At 34.9% G+C, this 25,949-nt stretch overlaps 1 protein-coding gene across 1 annotated transcript in view; it reads left to right on the top strand.

Moving 5' to 3' along the window:
- The window catches only part of rec8b (REC8 meiotic recombination protein b), a 30,655-nt gene extending 5,033 nt beyond the window's left edge, over positions 1-25,622 (top strand). Inside the window, exons 4-18 of the mRNA XM_056451124.1 lie at positions 17-92; positions 252-369; positions 5,876-5,930; positions 6,015-6,082; positions 6,379-6,460; positions 7,893-7,971; positions 12,077-12,230; positions 12,384-12,524; positions 15,343-15,415; positions 15,846-16,003; positions 17,622-17,667; positions 19,545-19,620; positions 21,377-21,493; positions 22,943-23,049; positions 25,398-25,622. Of these exons, the coding sequence (XP_056307099.1) occupies positions 17-92; positions 252-369; positions 5,876-5,930; positions 6,015-6,082; positions 6,379-6,460; positions 7,893-7,971; positions 12,077-12,230; positions 12,384-12,524; positions 15,343-15,415; positions 15,846-16,003; positions 17,622-17,667; positions 19,545-19,620; positions 21,377-21,493; positions 22,943-23,049; positions 25,398-25,474 (1,427 nt within the window). The 3' untranslated portion in view covers positions 25,475-25,622. The remainder of the gene's footprint in view (positions 1-16; positions 93-251; positions 370-5,875; positions 5,931-6,014; positions 6,083-6,378; positions 6,461-7,892; positions 7,972-12,076; positions 12,231-12,383; positions 12,525-15,342; positions 15,416-15,845; positions 16,004-17,621; positions 17,668-19,544; positions 19,621-21,376; positions 21,494-22,942; positions 23,050-25,397) is intronic.
- The last annotated feature ends 327 nt before the right edge of the window (positions 25,623-25,949 follow it).

The raw sequence follows: 25,949 nt of genomic DNA, 5'->3' as shown, positions 1-25,949 counted from the left end.
TGTTTTTTCCCTGCAGAGGAGGTCCAGCAAACCATCGAGCGCCTGCTTCGCTCAAAGAGACACTTGAACATTGACATGCCAGACACTGATAGGTCAGATTCAAGGTCGTCACTGTCATGTTGTGTCACTAATGTAATTCATTCTGACACTGACATTCATATTGTTCTTACACACTCGTGACAGCTGCTTATATCACTGCTGTTGCTAGGATTTGCCTTGAGAATCTGTTCTGGGCTTGTGTTTCCTCCTAGGTTGGTGCTGAATGTCCCTGACTCCCTGTTCCAGCTGGAGGAGGCAGAATGGGCACTGGAGCCATTTTTTGGAGTGATGGGGGTTGATTGTGTGCCTAGTCCTTGCTTGTCCTCTCAGGTGATGAACTAAAGAATATACATACAGTCTTCATGAATTATGCATTAGAGCTATATCTAGAGACCACAATATCATAGATATTCTTGGACCCCCTAGCAACCGCATAGCAACATGAGAAAAACTTCCATCACTGTGGAGTTCATGAAAGTGAGTTTAAAGGGTTAGCTCTCTTAGTGCCTTAGGCAGGGTTTTTTCTGCAGAAAGAATTTTGAGTAGGGTGTCTCGTGCTGTCTGTTTCTATTGCATTCAAGCACATTCAGTTTTTAAATCAGTGCACTTAAATGATGATCAATCCTATTTTTTAGCTTGGCTGATATGGCCGACGATAGAATTAAATGGATTATTATGTTCCATTTTGTTAAAGGGGACCTATTATGCCAATTTTTACAAGATTTAAAATAAGTCTCAGATGTCCCGAGAGTGTATGTCAGGTTTCAGTTCAAAATACCCCACAAATAATGTTTTGTAACTCTTTGAGGCTTTGATCTTAATTATGCCATTTTGGTGACTGTTGCCTTAAAGGGTCATGAAACCCCCCTCTTTCAGTTCAAGTCTACGTCAGAATTTTTTCAAAAAATGCTTCATAATTTAAAGGAGCGCTGCAACCAGAGGAAGAAGTGGCAGAACAGGGGAAAAAGGGGGGCGAACAATTTTCAATTGGCTCACAAAATCTGACACAAAACGTGAGGAATCCTATGATTTTATAGTTTACAAAGTTCAAATGCAAAGAAACAAACAGCAAGCAATTTAATGCTGCTACATATACGATAGGCTTAATTTCATATAATATATTCACAATTATATATTTATATAAACACTCTAAATGAGGAGGACTTCTCTCCTGCTGAATCCCTGGGTCGGAATGCAGACACAGTGGACAGCAATGCAGCAGGTCTCTTTCCCCATCTATTTCAACCATTAACCCTGCTGGTAATCTGGAAGATTTAAAAAATAGGCAAACACAGTAGCACGGATATAGGCGATGTGTCTAAATGGTAACAAACTCAACTGATAAAAGACAAAGTCCACCATTCTCCAATTCTTGTACAGCTCTCCTGAAACAATGCTTGCTGCACACAAACAACTTTGCTGTATTGACCCTGACAGCATAGTGAGGAAAACCTTGCAACAAACCACGTGGATCAGGGAAACAAGCTCATACGACCTATCATGAACAGCTAAATACTGTGTGCCATGCACAGCCACAGTCTCACAGCTTGGCAGGTCTGTCTTCGGAAAGCACGTGTTGTCATAAATAATTAAAAAGCAGGCTTCTCATAGGATAAGAAGATTCAGTCTATGAGTAATAATGGGAAATGATGGAGAGATTATCACTAATTGTCCAGACTGTTTCTCAAGTGGTGCTCACTTCAGAGCCACTTGGGCAGAGCTGAGCTCCAGCAAGGGGGAGCTTGAGCTCCAGCTCCTCCTTCCTTGCACTACTTCTACGAGTGATGTCACTGGGGGTTGGGGTTAGGGGTGGGGTGGGTTTACGTATTAAAACAGCTTATAGGAGGAGGAGCGAGAGCTCAAGCTCTACCTCGCTGGAGCTCAAGTGGCTCTGCAGCGAGCAGTGTCTCCTTTTTCTTCCCTCTGATGACATGTACAAAGGGAGAATGTCAATCAAGTGTTTCTACAGACTGTTGTCATGAAGTGTGATTATAAAAAATTAATTAATACATTTTTTACTATTAGATTCTGATTATATTCAGAGATCGTTTCCACACAAATGTGTTTACACACTGTTTAAAAGTGATTTTTGCATAATAGGTCCCCTTTAACATTACACAGGTTAGCCTTTTTATGGAAATTTGTTTTTAAAGAGTTCACTCAAAAAAGAAAATATACTTACTACTTACTCTCCCTCAAGTGGTTGCAATCCGTTATGAGTTTGTTTCTTCTGTTGAACACAAAAGAAGATATTTTGAAGAATGAAACCCTGAATCTGAAAATCTGAAATTATGAATCTGAAAACCTGTAACCACTGACTTCCATTGTAAGAAAAGAAATACTATGGAAGTCAATGGTTACAGGTTTCCAACATTTTTCAAAGTATTTTTAAAATTTTAACAGAAGACAGAAACTCATCAAGGTTGAAAACATGTAAATGGTGAGTAAATGATGACATGATATTATTGGGTGAACTATCCCTTTAAAATTATTATCACTTGGAATTTTTTTAAAGCATAATAATAAAATATATTTGCTTCAGCTTGTTGAAGACACAACACCACATTTTGAGGAAAAAAAAAACATTTCTTTTTTTACAGACCACAAAAGGAGCAATTTAAAAAGCAATTTAAAAAAGTCTTGTTCATGCTCGTTCATATAGTGCCACTGAATAACAACCCACATCAAGTTTTAAATAAAGGCCCAAAGGTTGATCTTGTGTTGTGTTTTGTATATTCTGGGGCTATACAATAAATTTGATTTGTTATTTAACAAAAACCTTCATTAAGTGCATTGGCACTCTATCAGTGTGGTAGTTCAATGCAACTCAAGCAGAAAAAGAATCAATTTAAGCATTTACTGCAGTGCTTAGAAAGCCCAAAAAGTATCAATGTTGTTTTTTATTTGCAAAGTTGTATCTTCACTGACTTGAATATTTGCAGACCGGTTGCCTGAAAGATAAGCACTGCCATTTCTGTTGGATATTAGAGACATCAGACAGAAAAGAAAAGCTAAAAATACATGAAATTATCATTAAATGCTAATATATGTTTTTATACATTTTGCTTTTTGAATATTTATCGTCATATATAGTTGTATGACTGTGAAATTTAAGTTCTTTTTTAAAATGTTTCCGAAGTGCAATTTTACGAAGACACATTGGTCATTTTTTAAACACATTTTTTAAAAATATGAGTTTTAATAACTAAGTAACTCATAACTAGGCCCACACGGAATCTGCGTGTGTAGAATTCCACAGATTTTTCGCCGAATTTCGCAGATTTTTAGCCCATCATTAATTCTTTTTATTTACTTGAGTAAATGTGTGTAAGTCTATATTCATTCAGTTTTTAAATTAATTACAGTAATATTATTGACCAATGTGAAAATCTTTATCTGATTTATGTACAATGCAGTTTGTACAATAATATCTTCCGTCTTGTAGTAGATGTATATTATATGAGAGACTTGCTTTGTTTACCAAATAAAGTGAATCTAATTGGATTTGCATTTTAACATTAAATAAAAGGTAAAAATATATTATTTTTTATTTCTCATATTAAGGTTTTAGTTATGATACTCCCAAAATAATTCGACAGAAATCAGCAGATTTTTAGCAAAATTCTCGGCAGAAATAGCAAAAAATGTCCGCAGATTCCGTCTGGCCCTATAACTTATATTTGTCTTTGGCATGACAACAGTACATAATGTTTTACTTGTTATTTTGCAGTGTAGTAGTTTTTAGCTTAAAGTGTCATTTAAGGGTGTAACTAGGTTAATCAGGCAAGTCATTGGACAACAGTGGTTTCTTCAGTGTATATTAATATATTGTAAATATATTAACTTACAATGATGCAGGGGGTAGCGCTGTTGCCTCACAATAAGAAGGTCGCTAGTTCGAGCCTTGGCTGGATTAGGTGGCATTTCTGTGTAGAGTTTGCATGTTCTCCCCGTGTCCGCGTGGGTGTCCTCCCTGTGCTCCGGGTTCCCCCACAAGTCCAAAGACATGTGGTACAGGTGAATTGGGTAAGCTAAATTGTCCGTAGTGTATTTGTGTGAATGAGAGTTTTATGGGTGTTTCCCAGTGATGGGTTGCGGCTGGAAGGGCATTCGCTGCGTAAAACATAAGCATGATTAGTTGGGAGTTCATTTCGCTGTGGCGACCCGATTAATAAAGGGACTAAGCTGGAAAAAAAAATGAATTAATGACGGAGGGCAGAGGATTGCTGAATAACTACTGAGAGATTTCAGCTGCTGTATGGGCTTTCACTGCCTTTCTACACCTCCCTTTCTTAATTTGTTCAATACTTTTTCCCTGTGTCATTTCATTTTATCGCACATAACTTTGCTTGCAAACAAACTAGTTTTGTTTTCTTTGTATACATGGATGTCTTTGGCTGTTACCAACATCTGGTAAAAATTTTAAATCCAACAGCACCTTTAGAAATATGTTTTCTGAGAAAAATGGTGACGTATTCAATACTTACTTCCCCCACTGTATATACAGTTGAAGACAAAATTATCAGTCGTCCTGTAAAATGTAAATCTTTTTCAAATCTTTCCTAAGTGCGGTTTAACAAAGAGACATTAGCCAAAGATTTAAAAAAATTTGAGTTGTAATAACTAATTTACTAATAACTTACTTTTAGTCTTTGGCTTGATAACTACATGTTTTACTAGTTATTTAGTAGTTTTCAGCTTAAAGGGTGTAACTAGGTTAATTAGGCAAGCCATTGGACAACACTGGTTTATTCGGTGTATATTAATATTGTAAATATATCAATTTACAGTGACGAAGGGCAGAGGGTTTCTTTCTAATTACTGAGAGATTTCAGCTGCTGTCTGGGCTTTCACTGCCTTTCTACACCTCCCTTTCTTCATGTGTTCAATACTTTTTCCCTGTGCCATTTTAATTTATTACACATAACTTTATTTGTAAACAAACTAGTTTTGTTTTCTTTGTATATATGGATGTCTTAAGTTGTTACCAACATCTGGTAAAAAAAATCCAACAACACCTTAAGAAATATGTTTTCTGAGAAAAACGGTGACGTCTTCAATACTCTCCCCCACTGGATATACAGTTGAAGACAAAATTATTAGCCATCCTGTAAAATTTAACAAACCATGGCTGCGTCCGAAACCCCCTACAACTCACTAAGTAATGCATTTGAATTTAAACGTACTACTCAGCTGTTAAGTATGTTCTATACAGTATGAATGTAAGAAGTATGAATGGAACTTGGACGTACTACATCTGCCATTTTGTCATGGTCACGTGACCTACCTGCGTCAGTTGCATCGCTTTACTCCCATTCATGAATCATGGGAAAGTGCAGCATGCATGGGATGCGCACTTCAGAATCTCGCCAGTAGTAAGTCATCTGGGTACTTCTCGCATACTAATTTTCGAATTCTATGAATTCGGACGTACTACTCAGCTCGCATCCTGATTTTAGCATATTGTATAGTATGGAAGTATGCGGTTTCGGTTACAGCCCATTTAACAAAGACACATTAGCCACAGATTCTTAAATATATGATTTTATAGGAACTTAAATATGAACTAGTTTTTAGTTTTTGGCTTGACAACAGTACATAACAGTTTACTAGTTATTTTGCTATATTATAAGTGTAATTTAAAGGCTTAACTGGATTAATAAGCAAGGCATGGGACAACAGTGGTTTTATCAGAAGAAAAATAAAATAGTAAATAATGTAAATATAAATTCTCCCTGATCTATATATAATTTTTAGTAATGCACTTATTAACACAAAACAATTGCTAACTGAATTATAACCTGAACCATGAATTTATTATATTTTGTCCCAGCAGTTTATGAGTGCCTCATCTCCTCTTACACTCACAAAGGAAATTACATCATCTAAAGGTGAGATTTTGAAATACTGAAACTGACTGAAACGTTTGCTCTTTGTGGTTTTCACCCCATCTCTCTACTTTTTTCCTTTTAAAGGGCTCGTTGCTTCTCCTGAAACAATCACAATCAAAGACGCAGAGCTGGTGCCTGTTCTAGCAGCAGAGGTGATTTTGACTCTACATGCATCACACTCCTCCATACTGGCAATAGAAAACACACACAGATCTATATTTAAGTCTGTGTCCGCAGTCTTTTGCTCACACCAAATGTATGACGCCCCTTCTGTGCCATTTGCCCCCACAAAATTCAGAAAAGCTTTTAGTGAAGTTTTAGACTAAAACAGATCATCTGCCCACATGAAGCTTAGTCACGAATAACACCAGATGATATTATTCGTTCCTCTTTTTCTGTGTTTACTGTACCACACACTTCATATGTTGTTTTCCTGATTATATTACAGTTTGGTGGGGCAGAGTTGCCTGAAGCCACGGCTCATGAGATCGACTTGCTCATGGAACAGCAAGATCAGTTCCATCTTGAGGGTGAGATCCTTAGAGAAATGGACGGACTGATAGATAGACACTTAAATAGAAATTGATCTGATTCAACAAGAGTTAATGTGTCATTATTAACCATTCACAGGCCCACACACAATCTTTGTTCACTGAAGCCTTCAGAGCACTTCACAGATTTCCACATAAATTGGAGCAATCTTACACATCCCACGCACCTTGTGTGTTAATTCGGTATTTCGGGTGATGAAGACTGTACATGCATACCGTGAATATTTTTTAGATAGATTTTTAAATTTATTTTAATATACACAAAATTATATGTAACAAACAGTGCCCGGCATAAATGAGTATACACCTTACAGATCTCTCTTTTAAAGGAATACTTTTCATAAAATGCTGTAAATTAAGATATTTGTGTATATACATTATATTAGTCAGTTATTGCCAATTTAGCTTATTCAATTAACCTATATCGCATGTCTACTGGAGAACCTGAAAGAAACCAACGCCAACACAGGGAGAACATGCAAACTTCACACAAAAACGCCAACTGACCCAGTCGGGGCTTGAACCAGCGACTTTTGCTAACCAGCAACAGTGTTAACCACTGAGCCACCGTATCACCCTAAGGTAATTTAACAAAATAATTAAATGACGGTGCTAAAATTTGAACTCCCCAAGAAATATGTTAAGAAATATGATTTAAAATTTTGGATAAAGAGGAAAAATAAAGAGAACCATTAAAAAATCCTAAATTTAGTTGAAATTTGTTAGTTTGTCATTTTGTCAACTCCTCATTTGAATAAAAAATGTATTATCTTCTATTCCTAAAGATTTTCATACTTAAAATTTTGTATTTTAATTAACATAACTGTTTAATAAAACAGTTTTGTTCATATGCACCAAAATATATTGTCTATATTCCTTGGGAAATGGATTATTTATAAAGGGAGTGTATTCATTTACACTTTGCACTGTTCATTTTACATACATTCAATTATTTTCCTCCGGCTTAGTCTCTTTATTCATCAGGGGTCATCTATTCATCTATTATTATAGATATTGTTATTTCTCAATATTGCTGTTTTACTGTATTGTTAAAAAATAAATGTCAGTGGTCTCGGTAATATTTAAAATCTTGAAGATGCCGTCGGCGCAATAGCCAAGCTGTTAGCGCGCCGACATATGGTGCAGTAGCACGTCAGGGCATCCTGAGTTCGAATCCTGGATCTAGGACATTTACCATCACTACCCCCCTCCTCCCCCCATCCCATTTTAAGAAATCTATATCTGAAATGTAAAATGTTCAAATTAAAAATGTGAAAGATATAAACGTATGTTGATGAAAATAAATAGTTACATATTTATAGTTATAGATTTTTCCAAAGTGTAATATATATTGCTTAGCTTAGTTTTCAATTATGTTTTTAATATGTTTTAATTCTGTGCCCTTCTTCAGATGAAGATAAAGAAAGAGAGAGGGCGACAGATGCAGAGAAATCAGGAAATCTCGATCCTGCAATGGTCTCTATAGAACAGTGAGTAACACTTGAGGAATACAGAGATAAAAAGTTAAGGAAGCAAGTACTGGATTATTTTTTAGTCACATTGCACTCTCTTCTGATTTGCATGTCAAATCTCTTCTTTTGTACTGACTGTCTGAGCCTTAATTTGGAAAGACCTTGTTCAGACAGTGTAGTCAATATCTCATATATCTACTAAATGGTGATGACTTAAGCTCAATGGCAACAGTTTCTACAGCAACTGAGAATATTACTGTATGGATTACTTCATGTATCTCGATGCAGTGCTGAACTCATGAGGTGTAAGATAAACTTGCATTACTGTAGTTTACATATTAGTGTCATATAGTTCACTATATAAAGAAAAAAAAAGATCCAGCAAGTGATTTAGTTTTGAATTTTGTATCACATGTTGTAACCTAAATGATAAAATTTAATGAGCTATGTAAGAATATTTTATGTGTCGTTGCTTTTTTGTTGGCAATGTGTGAAAAAGGTTGTTACAAAAAAGTAAAAGATTATGCTGCCTGTGAAATTTATATTTAAGCAGACGCTTTTGTCCAAAGTGACTTACAATTGAGAAGAAATTCAGCGATTCGACAAGAAGGGGCAGTACACAGAGAAAGTGCTAATAATACAAACGAACCGTGCTCAGAGAATTAGCTACTAGAATTAGCTATCTGAAAATCTGATTTGTTTTGTTTTGTTTTGTTATAAAACAGGTCATTTCTACAGGTTTTTTATAGCTGAAAATCATAATTTCTTGTCAATATTATGCAGTGAAGGTTTTTTCTTGTTTATTCAAAATGTTTTATTTTAATTTTCTTTTGGCAATATTTTGTTTCTTTTATTTAAAAACTCCAAATAATAATAGTGTTTGTCTTATAAAAATGGGTGTCCATGAATCTGTTCTGTTACCATACCATACTTTACCTTTAAACTGATGTGATCTTTTACAACTATATGCAACATACAGGAAACGATGCCACTTCCCCTCACTGATAAGATCTGATGCAATGAAGTGTTTGTTTCCTTTCACTGAGAAAATACCTTGATTTGAACAGTTCTTACACCTGGAGTGGTTTTGTAAGATGTAGCCCCATCATCAAAAGAAACACTAAACTTTCTGGATTAGTTTTTTATTTTGTACATTTTTTTATTTATTCAGGGACAATGTACAACATGACATGTTGTGTCAGAGTTAGCTATAAAGCTAATTTACATCTGTACAAGTTTAACAATATAAAAAAATTAATAAAATTAGTACAATATACACTTACAGTATAATACATACAATACATCATAGTCAATAAAATGAAATATAATCAGTGGTTGCCTATTGGATTTTCTTTAAGCCAAACTTTAAGGACAGTTTTAAAAATGATTAAAAGTGGTACTCACTCTTATATACACTGGTATTTTATTCCATCTTTCTGCTGCTCTGACTGAAAAAACTGATTGTCCAAAAACAGTTCTCTTGAGTTGAACTGAACAATCACCTCTAACCGATGGCCCAATCTGTCTTATGTTGTCCTTGCAGACAATCAGAGTTGACAAATAATAATACAAAGAGTTTATTAATTTTTTTTTAGTAAAAAGAAAGTGACTTGTAAATGGAGATCACTGAAGTGAAAAAAAAAGAATATGTTTGAAATTATCTAAGTGAAGCATTATTTCGAGATAAAAATATACCTCCAATTACAGAATCCCCCCTTTATAGATTTTCCGATTTACGTAGAAAATCTGATTTACACTGCCTGTGTGAACAAAGCTGATTTTTTTAATGTATTTATTTATTTATTTTCTAGGTCACACTTTATAATAAGGTGTCATTAGTTAATGTATTTACTAAGATTGGCTAATAACGAACAATACGTGTACAGCATTTATTAATCATAGGTGAGCATAACATCCAAATTCATGCTTGCTTATGGCAAGCCGTTCTGACTTTTCATCTATAACCTATAATATCTATTTTCATGTTACTAGTGCTTATTTTTTAGATACTAGTGCCTATTCTTTAGATACTAGTGCTTTATAAAAATATACTAGTGCTTACTCATTACCGTTAAGGTCAGAATTATTAGCCCCCCTGTTTATTTTTTCCCTAATTTCTGTTTTACAGAGAAAAGATTTTTTCAATACATTCATAAACATAATAGTTTTAATAACTCATCTCTAATAACTGATTTATTTTATCCCTGCCATAATGACAGTAAATAATATTTGACTAGATATTTGTCAAGACACTTCTATACAGCTTAAAGTGACATTTAAAAGCTTAACTAGGTTAGTTTGGTTAAGTAGGCAGGTTAGTGTAATTACGCAAGTTATTGTATATCGATGGTTTGTTCTGTAGATATTAAAAACATATATAGCTTAAAGGGGCTAATAATTTTGACCCTAAAATGTTTTTTTTTTTTTTTTTTAAAAACTGCTTTTATTCTAGCCGAAATAAAACAAATAAGACTTTTTCCAAAAGAAAAAAATATTATCAAACACACTGTGAAAATTTCCTTGGTCTGTTAAACATAATTTGGGAAATATAAAAAAAAAGCAAAGGGGGCTAATAATTCTGACTTCAACTGTAGACACTAATTATTTTCATTAGATACTAGCACTCATTTATTAGATACTAGTTCCTATTTAATAGATACTAGTACTTATGTATTAGATACTAGTACTTATTCATTAGATACTAATTCATATTAAATAGATACTAGTGCTTATTTATTAGATACCAGTACTTATTTTAATAGTGACTAGTTACTATTCTGTTGTTACTAGTAACAAATTTAAAGTTGTTCCACTAGTAAAATAAGAATTGTTAATAGTTATAGTAAAAAAGATACTAGTGTCTAATAAAATAATACTAATACTAATAAATAACTACTAGTATCTATTTAATAGGTACTAGTATCTAATGAATAAGTAGTACCTAATGAATAAGTATCTAATACATAAGTACTAGTATCTATTATTTAGATACTAGTATCTAATTTATAAGTACTAGTAGTACCTAATGATTGACTACTAGTACATAAAAATATGTGCTAGCCTCAGCTGGAATACAAAACTGAATAGTTGATATCTCAATGACAGATCCCATAGAAATCAATGGAACAATTTTAAATTTGTTACTAGTAACAACAGAATAGTTACTAGTCACTATTGAATAAGTACAAGTATCTAATAAATAAAAGCTAGTATCTATTTAATAGGAATTAGTATCTAATGAATAAGTACTAGTACTCAATGGAAAAAATATTAGTATCTAAAACATAAGCACTAGTAACATGAAAATAGGTACTAGTACGGGTTATAGATAAAATGGCTTGCCATAGCTTGCTAACATTAGTTACTAACAATCAACAACTGTATTTTCATTAGCTAACATTAATTAACATGAACAAGTACTTTAATTAATGTATTGTTACAACCTAATACAACCTTATTCATTCATTCATTCATTTTCTTTTTGGCTCAGTCCCTTTATTAATCTAGGGTCGCCACAGCGGAATGAACCGGCAACTTATCCAGCATATGTTTTATGTAGCGGATGTCCTTCCAGCTGCAACCCATTACTGGGAAACATCTATACACACTCATTCACTCACATACACTACGGACAATTTAGCTTACTTAATTCACCTGAATACCGCATGTCTTTGGACTGTGGGGGAAACCGGAGCACCTAGAGGAAACCCACGCCTACACGGGGAGAAAATGCAAACTCCACACAGAAACGCCAACTGACCCAGCCGAGGCTCGAACCAGTGACTTTCTTGCTGTGAGGCGATCGTGCTACGCACTGCGCTACCGTGCAGCCCTACAACCTTATTGTAAAGTGTTATTATTTTCTATATAGTACAGACCTGTCAGGAAAGTCAAAATTAAATGGTCAAATATACTCTTGGTTTGGGTTTGAGACCCAACATAACATCAATTTGGACAGACAATGACAGTTGTTGGGCCAAATGTCCTTGACCTAAAAAAGTCTGAAATAAAGCGTCTGCTTGACTGCACAGTTTAATGGAGCCTGTAATGTTTGCCTGGAATGGCTGCTTGTGTTGAATTGAGCTCTCAAAGCTTCCAACTATCACGGAATGTATGTTTGCAGGCTAAAGAACAGCGAGTGCTTCATAGATGAAGGTAATGGACATCTTACAGAGGTCACCTTAGATCGAGTCGCTTTGGAGATGACCCCTCCCTCAATCACCATGCCAATAACCACGGACGCCAGCGAGAGAGACGTGGAGATGGAGTCCAGTGAGGTTGGTGTCCATATTACCTTGCCCATTATACTCTAGTGTTACATAATCCATATGTGTTGTGAAGCGTGAAGTTACATTGGCCTTAATCCACAACAATGCGCTGGTGTCTCGATAACCTCTCGCTCTTCAATCTCATTTTTCCGTCTATTTCAGACACTCACAGCTGAGCAATCTGTGCCTCTGAAGAGACGAGGTCGCAAAAGGCAACTGATCTTCGCCGACCAAAACACACAGATTTCCCAGGATGCAATGCGACAACAAATCAACAACCCTATGACTGAAACTCAATCTCTGGTGGGAGCCCTGTGATAGATAATCTAATCACTAGTGCTGGGAATCCTTTGACACCTCATGATTTGATTCGATGAAGGTTCAGAGAGTCAGGGTGTAATTACAAAAACAATTCTTGATTCTTCTCAATTTCCAGATAACTGCATGAGACACAAATCTTTCAGGTGTTAAGTTGTATCTACCAAAAGCAAAAACTGCTCTTGTTTTGATGCCAGTATTGTTTTGACTAATTTTTTTAACATAAACAACGCAGAGGATTTTTTTAATTCAATGACAAAATCCCATTCAAGTAATAACTGGCCATGAAATAAATGTATTTTTTCTTTCTAAGCCAAACTCCAGTTCAGTTTATTCTAATATAATACATATTTTACTAATTGATTGGTAACTAAATAATTAAGTTGCATAATAAATTTTTACTGTTTTATTTTTTATATATTATGATGTATTTCAATTTTGTTGAAATACATCAAAAACAGTAATATTGTGCAATATTATTAGCATTTATTTTATCTACATGTTATGCATTTAATTTATTTAAAATGTAATTTATGTGAATATATAATAAAAACATTTCAGAAATTGACATCTTTCAAAAACAGTAAGACACAGCAATACTTTACTAATTAATTCATTAACTAAATAATCAAATTGCCTAATACAATACATATTTTAATGATTAAAGAACATTTTACTGTCTTTATTGAACTAAATTTCTTTGAAATACAGCAAAAACTGTAATATAATGTTATCTATTTTATATATATTTAAAAATGGTCTCACATGGTCGCCCACTGAAGTCAAGCAGTACCCGGTCAGTATCTGAATGGGAGACCACATGGGAAAGCTAGGTTGGTGCCGAAAGTGAGACCATCAGTGGGCACTCAGACTGTAGTATGTGTAGATTCTAACGCCCCAGAATAGTGATGGGGACCCTATACTGCTCAGTGAGCGCTGTCTTTCGGATGAGATGTTAAACAGGTCCTGACTCTCTTTAAAAATTCCAAGATGTCCTTTCAATAAGAGTAGGGGTTTAACCCCGGCATCCTGCCTAAATTTGCCCTCTGGCCTCTGTCCATCATGGCCTCCTAACATCCCCATTTCATAATTGGCTTCATCACTCTGTCTCCTCTCCACCAATCAGATGGTGTGCGGTCAGGCGCAATATGGCTGCTGTTGTGTCATCCAGGTGGATGCTGCACACTGGTGGTGAATGAGGAGATCCCCCCAAAAATGTGTAAAGTGCTTTGAGTGTCCAGAAAAGGCTCTAAATAAATGTAAGGAATTAATATTATAAAATATATTAAAATAGATAACATATTGCACAATATTACTGTTTTTGCTGTATTTCAAAGACAATTCAATAAAGACAGTAAAATATTCTTTAATCATTAAAATATGTATTGTATATGTATGTATTGTATTATCTTTTAAAAACAGCAATATTTTACTTATTAATTATCAGCTAAATTATCACATTGCATAATACATATTTTTAAAGATTAAAGAAAATTTTACTGTCTAAAATTTTTGGGGTGTGTAATTATTTTTTGTTGTTTGTGAAAGAAGTCAATTTCTTTGAAATACATCAAAAACAGTAATATTGTGCAATATTATTAGCATTGAAAATGATAACTATTTAATTTATTTAAAATGTAATTTATGTAAAAATGTAATTACATTTTTTTCAGGAATTGACGTCTTTCAAAAACAGTAAGACACAGCAATACTTTACTAATTAATTAAGTAAATAATCAAATTGCATAATACAATAGATATTTTAGTTATTAAAGATTATTTCACTGTCTTTATTGAATAAAATTTCTTTGAAATACAGCAAAAACTGTAACATAATGTTATCTATTTTAATATATTTAAAAATGTAATTTATTTGCACAGTATTACAGTTTTTTTCTGTATTTCAAAGAAATTGACATCTTTTAAAAACAGCAATATTTTACTAATTAATTAGTAACTAAACCAAATTGCACAGTACATATTTTTAAAGATTAAAGAATATTTTATTGTCTTATGATTCAAATTTTTGTGGTTTGTAATTATTATTTTTTGTTGTTTGTGAAAGAATACATTTCTTTAAAATGCATCAAAAAACAGTAATATTGCGCAATATTATTAACGTTTAAAATGTTATCTATTTAATATATTTAAAAATGTGATTTATTTGCTAAATATTACTGTTTTTTTCTGTATTTCAAAGAAACGGGCATCTTTTAAAAACAGCAATATTTTACTAATTAATTAGTAGCTAAATAATCAAATTGCATAATACAATAATTTTAATGATTAAGGAATATTTTACTGTCTTAAGATTCAGATTTTTGGGGTGTGTAATTATTTTTTTTTTTCTTTGTTATTATTTTTTAAAGAAGTCAATTTCAGTCATATTGTGAAATAATATTAACATTTTAAATGTAATATATGTTTGAATATATTTTAAAATGTAATTGATCTGGTTTACAAATTACTGTTATCATCAATGTTTAGACATTTGATTTTTTTTTTTATTAATTATTAATACATTTTTTTCAATATAGTAGTTTTTACTTCGTTTTAATTACTGTCACTTTTAATTAATTTAATGCATCCTTTCTGAAAGAACATATTTCCAAAATTAATGACTCACTTTTAAACACAAGTGTAGGTAATATTGTTCATTTATTTAAAATAATTTAAATTTTAAAGCAAAAAATAAATATATATTTTTTTTCGATTGAGCAGAAATCATTTGCTTTTTTTGATAAATATATGATTCTCCCTCTGCCCATCTGTTTTCATCTTCCTCTCTCTCTTTTTTCCTCAGTCTGATGTGCTCCTAAGTATCCCTGCCTCCCGGAAGGCTTCAGCTGCAGTTCTGCTCAGCACACCGTGTAACTGTACGTCGTAACATATTGTGGCCCAACACCTCTCATAAACGGGATTACATGCCTGCTCATACATAAAACTTCTTTTAATGTAATTAGCCATGAAGTCATCAACTCTCTAGAAACCTTTTTCATTATTTAATTTATTATTTTATTAATTATAATAAAATACTTTTAAAATGTAATTTGTTTGTAATATTATTATTTAATGTTGAAAGAACATTTCAACATTTTTACAGCACAGATATATATAAATATATAAATAAATAAAAAAGAGGGTAAACTAATGCATCAGCTCCTTTGAGTCGCAGTGAACAGTTCTTATAGTAGATTGTAATAATGAAACCACTGGTGCATCAAAGGGCTCAGCAGTTTTATCAAGAGTCAGAAACACCAGCACACTCCACTCGTATAACGATTTTAATGCGTCTTTGCATTGCAGTGCTCATCCACCCTGACCTCCAGACTCTGTGGAAATCCTGCAGTGTTTCTTCCGCACTCCCTCGTCCCTCCAGGAAGCGACAGGCACAGGAGAAGAGCAAGCTGATGGAGACGGAGAAAGAAAGAGGAGTGGAGAGGAGTCGGGAGTCTAGCAGAGAGGTGAAGTCTTAAGTTGCTTATCTGGTCATGTCAGAGTCAGAGCCTTGATTTATAGAGCTCAAGGAGTTCAAGGTTAAAATCAGTCATGCACATTTTATTAGCATGTACACTATTGGCATTTATAGGATTAGTTTGCTCCAAAATGTGAGTCTCATTATCGTTTAATTGTGATAAATGATAATGTGCTTATCCACACTAGCACAGGTCTGGAATGATGCGAGGGCATATAAATGATGACAGGATATTATTTATTAGGGTGAAGGATCCTTTTAATGCCCTTGCAAAAATGAAGTGCACTTGGAATTTACTTTGAATCTTAAAGTATATGTTTAAAACTATTTTTTTATGACAGTTCTTGTATACATATACACTCAGAGTATATATATACTCACCGGCCACTTAATTAGGTACACCTGTCCATATTCAAATTTCTAATTAGCCAATCACATGGCAGCAACTCAATGCATTTAGTAATGTAGACATGGTCAAGACAATCTGCTGCAGTTCAAACCGAGTATCAGAATGCGGAAGAAAGGTGATTTAAGTGACTTTGATCGTGGTATGGCTGTTGGTGCTAAACTGCTGATCTACTGGGATTTTCACGCACAACCTTCTCTAGGGTTTACAGAGAATGGTCTGTAACAGAGAAACTATCTAGTGAGCGGCAGTTCTGTGGGTGCAAATGCCTTGTTGATGTCAGAGAAGAATGGCCAGACTGGTTCCGGCTGATAGAAAGGCAACAGTAACTCAAATAAGCACTGAGGTATGCAGAAGAGCATCTCTGAAAGCACAAAATGTCAAACTTTGGAGCGGATGGGCTATAGCAGAAGACCACATCGGGTGCCACTCCTGTCAGCTAAGAATAGGAAACTGAGGCTACAATTTGCACAGGCTCACAAAAATTAGACAATATAAGATTGGAAAAACATTGCCTGGTCTGATGAGTCTCAATTTCTGCTGCAACATTCGGATGGTAGGGTCAGAATTTGGTGTCAACAACATGAAAGCATGGATCCATCCTGCCTTGTATCAACGGTTCAAGCTGGTGGTGGTGGTGTAATGGTGTGGGGGATATTTTCTTGGCACACTTTGGGCCCATTTGTACCAACTGAGCATCGTGTCAACGCCACAGCCTACGTGAGTATTGTTGCTGACTATGTTTATCCCTTAATGACCACAGTGTATGCATCTTCTGATGGCTACTTCCAACAGAATAACACACCATGTCATAAAGCATGAATCATCTCAGACTGGTTTCTTGAACATGACAATGAGTTCACTGTACTCAAATGACCTCCACAGTCACCAGATGTCAATCCAATAGAGCTCCTTTGGGATGTGGTGGAATGGGAGATTCACGTCATGGATGTGCAGCCAACAAATCTGCAGAGACTGCATGATGCTATCATGTCATTATGGACCAAAATCTCTGAGGAATATTTCCAGTACCTTGTTGAATCTATGCCATAAAGGATTAAGGCAGTTCTGAAGGCAAAAGTGGGTCCAACCCGGTACTAGTAAGGTGCACCTAATAAAGTGGCCTGTGAGTGTATGTGTGTTTATATGTGAATTAAAAGCTAATTAAACTTTCATTTTTGTGTGTTTTGTGAATTTTTAGGTGGTCAGGGAATCTGAGGGTGCTCTGGCTCTGTCTGAGAGCTCAGGTGACAAAACGTGTTATTTATTTATTTATTTATTAATTCATTCATTTATTCATTCATTCATTTATTATTAGGACTGGGTTTATGGGATTAGATTTGTGCTAATAAATCTTTAATAAATTAATAAATAAAACTACATTTTTAAAGGTTTTACCATAAAACTTTGCAAAAACAAACTAAAAAATATACATTGATAAATGCAAAAAAAATGCTCTGAAATAAAAACTAAATAGAAAAATATCAACTAAGTAGAAAAAGCTATTTTGCTTTGTACTTCACAAATTTATCTTCACTCGTGATAGACTCATTCTGAAACAGAACAAAATTGAAAGTGTCACACTTCATTCATTTATTCATTCATTCATTCAATTTCTTTTCAGCTTAGTCCCTTTATTAATCAGAGGTCACCACAGCGGAATGAACCGCCAGTTATCCAGCATATGTTTTACACAGGGGATGCCCTTCCAGCTGCAACTCAACACTGGGAAACACTCACACACTCTTGCATTCACACATACACTATGGCAAACTTACCTTATTCAATTCACCTATACCGCATGTCTTTGGACTTGTGGGGGAAACCGGAACACAGGGAGGAAACCCAAGCAAACATGGGGAGAACATGCAAACTCCACACAGAAATGCCAACTGACCCAACCAGGGCTCAAATCAGCGACCTTGTTGTTGTGAGGCGATTGTGCTACCCACTGCGCCACCGTTACACCCAGGGTCACACTTTACAATAGGATTTCATTAGTTAATGTATTTACTAAAATAATGCTAATAATTAGCAATGCTTGTATAGCATTTATTAATCATAGTTCAACATTTACTAATACATTATTAACATTCAAATTCATGCTTGTCAACATTAGTTAACACACCATGAGTTAACATGTGCTAACAATGAACAACTTTATTTTTATGAACTAATGTTAACTAACATGAACAAATACTGTAATAAATCTATGATTCATTGTTTGTTCATGTTAGTAAATGCATCAATTAACATTAAATAATTAAACCTTATTGTAAAGTGTTACCGATTAAAGACTGTATAATGTAATCTTGTTAATATACATTTTAATCAAATTGTAGTCTGCATATTATTAAATCAAAGTATTGGTAATTCATCAAAAACTGTTGAATGCTACCCAGCTCTAATTATTATTGTTATATGTATGAGACATGCAGGGTCAGATTTACTCAACAGGCTAAATCAGTATGAGATCATAGTCCCATAAATGCGCAGATGGCAGTGGGAGATCGACTGACAGTGTGTGTGATCTACTGGCAATGTGCAAATTAAAGAACAGCACAGCAGCTCATTTCCATAATCACCAACACTATCTACCAGGAGCAGTGTGAATGAAAAATAATGGGGCTCTCTAATCAGTATCTTCAGATTATATGTTCTTTTGGCATTCATAATCGAACACCAAAGGAAAAAAATGTCCCCATTCTCTCTCTGTTCACCACAGTTCCTCTTCCACTACTATTTGTAGCTTGTAAATTGCAAAATGTGTTATGACATGTTTGTGTTAGTATTAAATAATGGTTCAAATACAGTGAACCGACAACCACAAACCATTGTAAATGACTTTGTGGGATTCATTTAGATACTCTAGATACTCTTCTCCCTTTAATGTTGCTTGTGAACAAATGCAAAAAGGTAAGCCAAAAGCTTAACCGTCTATGTCTTTTTATTGCTAGTTTTTCATTGCACGTCTTTAATAAACCCTGACAGCTGTTTTTATAATGCCAAAAGAAGGTTGCGCTGATGCAAGCTGTTTGTAAATCTGGCTCAAAAAGTGTCCAAATACTTCTTACTTTTTTGCTCAAAATGTCAATCAACCTAAACCGTGTGTGTGTTTGTCCAGCTGCTTCAGACGTGCCTCTGGATGTGTCTAAAGGAGACAGGTCTCAGAGTGACCTCATCACTCCCACCAGCAGATGGTGAGAAATATCAAAAGGAAAATCCCCCCAAAAAAGAAAACTAGAGACAGTTACAAAACACTGAATGTCAGAGCATGTGTCATATTTTGGACTGCAGTTGTACGACATACAGCATTATTAGCCCTATAATTTCCCCCCAATTTCTGTTTAACAGTAAGATAACCCATATCCTAATATAATAGCTTTCCAATTACTGAATTCTTTTATCTTTGTCTTGATGACAGTACATAATATTGTACTAGACATTTGACAAGATACTAGTATTCAGCTTAAAGTGCAATTTAAAGGCTTAACTAGGTTAATTAAGCAGGTTAGGGTAATTAGGCAAATCACTGAATAATGGTATGTTCTGTGGACCATCTAAAAAATATATAATATTATAATTATAATATTGACACTCAAATGGTTTTAAAAAAAAATTAAAACAGCTTTTATTCTAGCCGAAATAAAACAAATAAGAATAAGAATGCCGGTTCAATAAGAAGAAAAAAATATTATAGGAAAGACTGAGAAAAAAAATCCCAAATTTGGTTTGGTTAATTAGTCAATTTGGTCAAAAACTTTACAAAGAAATGTCTACTGGCCAAGTAAGGATTTAAACCATTGACATTCTTGCTATGAGGCAAAAGTGCTAACCATTAGGCCACCATGCCGCCCTGTCAAGGAAAAGGAGGAAGGAGTAGGGGTAGAAGGGGGGATTTTTCAAGGCGAAGATAACTAAGGTAAGAAACTGGTTATTTATAGTGAGTTAGGAATCATCCAATTAGTGAATCTTTTACTAAAGCAGGACAAGCATGTGGTCCTCTCGAAAATAGTTTATAAATAAACTTCACTTGGTACATCCAAAATCAAACAATAATTGCTTTCGGGCTAGCTAATGTGTCTGTGCTCTTAGGGTAATGGCTACATTATGTGAAGGTGCAGTTTTAATGAAATAGCCATGTTAGTAAAGGCTTTTAAAAAAAATTTTTTCACTTTTTTCGAGAGCCTTGAACTTATAATTTTTCTGTTTATCATTTAGGAAATATTTGAAAAAGAAAAAAGTAACAGTACCTAACAGTAGTAAGTAGCTAATTATTTTTAGTTTTACTGCATATTGTAACAAAACAGACTCTCCAGGATCATCGAATTAGCACAAACTCAAACATAGGTCGCAAAAAACTTTGGGCTTATTTTTTTTTATTGTCGCAGATTTCATGCAAATTTTCAGCAATCAGGAGAATCTTCAAATACCCACTGCACCGTCTGCACAGTTTAACATTCAAAAACAAAGCCTTTTTGTTGCAAATATATGCTTTTCATCCAGTATGTGATCCACATTATCTTAACACGCATTCAAATCCTGTTTGAACTAGTCCACATGAGTTGTATCAATCACTAAACTTCTAAATATTGTGAATATGCATCTGTCGTCATAGCCTTCTCTCTCTCTCTCTCTCTCTCTCTCTCTCTCTCTCTCTCTCTCTGATACACTAGCATGCACAATCTGCATAATTTCCAACGTTGTCAAATAGCGATCAATTAACACAGACATAGGCTTTAAGGGTAAACTCTAGTTACTCTCGGTTTCTCTCAATGTTATTTTACAGCGAAACAATAAAAGTAATGCCTAAAAATATGTGAAACTTGCCACAAATTTGTAATTTTAGTTGCAGAAATCAGATTTCTTTTGCAAAATTCTTGAAGGACTGACAAAAACAGAAAGTCTGGAATCCTGACCTAGGAATCCTGAATGCATGTTGTGTGTGTACTGTAGGTCTCCGATTGAAGAGGCTCCTGTTTCTATGGAGGTGATATTAGAAGAGCACATCGATCTGCCACAGGGAGAGGCGGAGCTTGAGATGAGTGACATCACCACCGCTGACTTATTCAGGTGATTTGAGGCCAAGTAGATGTAAATGCATGTCTGAGATCTCCAAAACAGCTCGTGCATGCAAAAGGGGCAGGGATTTCACTATTCATCTCCTCCATTTTGTTGACTGACATCTCATCATAACGTTTGTTCATTAAAGGCTGTTTCTTGCTTGTAGTTCAATATGTCTTATATAAAATTTTAACTTAAGGCTAGTGTAGGGTTTAGTGGTATTTGTATATTCTGAAACCTACATGGGTTAAAAACACCACAATTTTGCCACAAACTAAAAAACAAGATAATTGTAGTACTTATGATTGTAATGTTTAAAGATGACAGTCACTTTAACACTTAAGTATTTACTACCCTTTCATTATATTAGTGGCTGTTTTTGCCCCATTGACTTCCATTATAATGGCATTTTTTAAAGCCATGACACCATATAATCACGTATTCTTGATTGTTGGTGGTTTTCCCTGTTGGGAAGAGGTGAAATTAGTACTGTTGATTATCACTTACAGTGCAAAAAAGCTCTAGTGCTAAAGATTAAAAGTTTTTAAAAAATGCACACAGGGCAGCATGGTGGCTCAGTGGTTAGCACTGTCGGCTCACAGCAAGAAGGTTGCTAATTCAAGTCCTGGCTGGGCCAGTTGGCATTTCTGTGTGGAGTTTGCATGTTCTCCCTGTGTTCGTGTGGGTTTCCTCCGGGTACCACGGTTTCCCCCACAGTCCAACGATATGCGCTATAGGTGAATTAAATAAACTTAAATTGCACGTAGTGTTTGAGTGTGTGAATGAGTGTGTATGAATGTTTCCCAATACTGGGTTGCGGCTGGAAGGGCATCAGTTGTGTAAAACATATGCTGGAATAGTTGGCGGTTCATTCCGCTTTGGTGACCACTGAAATAGAGACTAAGCTGAAGGAAAATAAATGAATAAATGAAAATACACACATACACTGTACAAACTGCATAAATAATGCTACAGATGCATTAATAATGTAAAAATCCCTTACACGAAGCTGTTTGTTTTTATTAAAGCCAAAACTACATTTTCTTCTATCATATTACATAATTAACTGGTTAATAGGATATTTTCACTTGCCACAAACCAGTTTGAGAACACAAAAAGAACACAAAAGGAGATATTTTGAAGAAAGCTGAAAACTTGTAACCATTGACTTCTATGGTATTTGTTTTTGTATGTCACTGTGTATGTCAATCAAATTGCCTTCTTTTACATTAAGCAGAAAAAAGAAACTCATAAAGGTTTGAAAGCAATCAAAGGAGAGTAAATAATGAATACATTTTCATTTTTGGATAATCTATGCCTTTAACTGGACCGCTTTAGTGCTCTATGAATGTCATGCAGCTTGGAGAGCTCCTTCTCTTTGAAGACCTTTGAGGGCTGAACATGTCTTTCTGTCCATATATAGTCAAGTCATCATCAATCTTTCTTTCTGTCATACAGACTGATCACTGGCTTCATCAAGCGCCATGGGAAGGTTGGCTTTCACTCACTGCTGCCCTCAGAGGCCGATCGCAGCGCTGCAGCTCATTTGTTCTACCAGATACTAGGTAAGACATGAAGACACTAGGCATGTCTTCAGGGAGCTAGATTAGTCTCAACAATTCACACAAAAAAACACAATATACACATGCCTAGCCAAATTCACATGCATGATACCAAATTCACATCCACAAAATACTTATATATACATACATATGGATTCAATCACAAAAACAATTCATATACACAAAAATAAAAATATATATTCAATTTCAATTTTGGCTTTTAACGATTCTGTTGACATAAAAGGATTATTGCGTTACATCCCACCCCCTTTCCAGCAGTAGACTATGCATTTGTTCCTCTGTAAAGCTCAGTTTTACATGAAAAATAGTAATAGCATGTATAGTAATGTGACTTTTGCAGCATGGGACGCGCTTCATTTATTGATGTGTATTTGGGAGAGTTTCGATTCTCTGCTGAGCCCAGACTTGACCTGATATTTCCTGCCACTATCTTTGGGCTGCGCAAGGCTAATTACTTAATAAGCCTAATTGGGTGAAAAGCTGTGCCATAATTAGAAATATTAAACGAATATTTTAGCAAAGTTGGACAACACATGTGGGTCTACAAAGTTGCACAATTCACAACACAGGTCATGCGCAGCAACGCTCTACCTCCTGCAACAGCATCTCCTCCACTGGCACACATTCACACTGCACATGCAAGCAGAGCTGAAGCAGTGTGTGCACAGTGCGTATGTAGAGCAGAAGCAGTGTATAAAAAGCTGTGGATCTTATTGATGCATTTATTGGGTAAAATTGCTAATTTAATTGCTAATAAATTGCTTTTTACTGTCATTCAATGCGTTTTTGGTCATTATCAATGCAAATCAATGCATTGAGCGTGAGCAGTGGCAAAAATAGACCCAGCGCCGAAATGATCGCAGCACTTCTCCTTCAGCTCTGTGCGCGCACGCTTTGTGCGGTGTGAAAGAGGCATAATGATAGCAGGGATTTCCACGATGAACAGACACATTAAGCAGGCTTTCCATGGCAGAACGAATGATAGTCAGCCTTCAGGGTCCTCTTTTGTTACGATCCATGCTAAATAAACAAACAATGCAGTTTACATGCTTGGTCCTTGTTGCATTACTCAGTAATAAAAATCTAAACTGATTTTAGTAGTTCAAACAGCTCAGAGTTATTGTTGGGAACGTCTGTTATAATGGATCGGGTTTAAATCGGGGTCGGGCTCATGATTACAGTTAATGTGTCTGACCGGGTCGGGCTCAGACACAAGGTGCACAGGCTCCGGTAGGGTCGGGTAGAACACACTGTCTAGTCATCTTAAGGTGAGTGTTTTAATGGTTAAATATATGTAATACAACGTGGCGCTTGGTATTTATTCAAATTAAAACTCATTTGTTTTGTAATAAACTAACTTAAAGTGTTGAGAATGAAAAGGCATGTAAATAGGAGCTGCATGGCTCTTAAAGCAACTTCAGTATTAAGAGTTGTGAAATTTAACAATCTTTGAAAGTGTAATAGCAATCTTTTTGTACATAGTTATTTATCTTGTTTTAAATAATCGTGATTATGATTTATCTCATAATTGAGTAGCCCTAGTTCACATATTGGGCTCTACTCTTATGATCTAGGCGCAAAGTCTAAAGCACATGTCGCAAAAGTATTAATGGCGTATCTGAATCCACTTTTGCTATTTTAAGGATGGAAAAATATATATAATAGCGCATGGTCTAACAGGGTTGTGCTTTTTCTCCTAATGAGTTAAGAGTCAGTTGCGTCGCACCATGGCGCATTTGTGGCGCATCCTGTTTGTATTAAGCAATGTGTAAGTGTTTGGACCCCCATAGGCGCATAACTAACGCGCTCCGCGCTGGACTGTAGACCTGCTTTTAGGTGATCAATGGCACTGTCTATTTCAGTTCCTCAAAATAGCAATGCGCCAACGATGCACCTTAACACACCTCGTATTTAGACCGGAACACCCATGAGTCCACAAAGAGGCGCAAATGGATTTGCTATTTAAACAACATGGCGAAAATTAGGGTTGCGCTGGTCTGAAAGGAGCAACAAATTGCGCCTAACAAATCTTGTGCCTTATTGCACTGGGTGTAAAAGGCCCATTTTATCTTTTGCACGCTGAAAGTATTCCTGTTATTCAATTGGAGACTGCAGGTGTGCACAAAAAGGGGTGACTAGATACAGCACTCTTAGCAGGTTATGATTGGCTAAAAGGTACAAGTGACCTGTGTAAGAGGAGTGCATTGCCTGGATAGTCTCAAAAAAATTGTGTGAAATACTATTGAGTCTAATCTAGATCCATAGGTGTTTGCTTTGCTACTGTCTCACGGCTTGTATGTGACATGATCTTTGATCTGTTTGTTTTACAGAGCTGCTCTGTGATCTAAAGTTAAGTGCTCGTCAGACTGAAGCGTTTGGAGTCATCACCTTTACCACAGAGCACTGAACATACACAGCCAACTGCAAACATAGATACCCTCAAGCAAGTTCACCCTGTTGGATTGTTTAAGCGTATGCTTCATGCTGAAACATATGATGCCAGTTCAGAGGTCAGTTTAAATACAGTTTGTTGTATTTTGTTCTACCAAACAGAAATACGCTCATACATAATATTTCCAAATTATGAATAACTGTTATTTTATGATATTTTATTGTAGATGATTTTGCAGATGAAGTGTTACGAGTTTATATTACAATAATTTTAAAGATGTTTTGACCTTTTATGAAGTTTAATGTTCTCTTTTTTATTCTATGTATACATGTTTATAAATATGAACTTGTTTAATATTTTTTATCTATTTAATTACTTAATACATGTTTGTCACGTCTTTTAAATACAATTTTAGCAGTTCTTAAGTTATGAAAGAATGTTGAACTTTTCTCAATGAAAATTGCAACTGAAATTTCATTAAGTCAATAAA

The sequence above is a fragment of the Danio aesculapii genome, chromosome 24 (assembly GCF_903798145.1).
Source record: "Danio aesculapii chromosome 24, fDanAes4.1, whole genome shotgun sequence".
Taxonomy (NCBI): Eukaryota; Metazoa; Chordata; class Actinopteri; order Cypriniformes; family Danionidae; genus Danio; species Danio aesculapii.
Note: the sequence above shows the minus strand (reverse complement) of the source record. Positions and strands in the feature narration are given on the sequence as shown.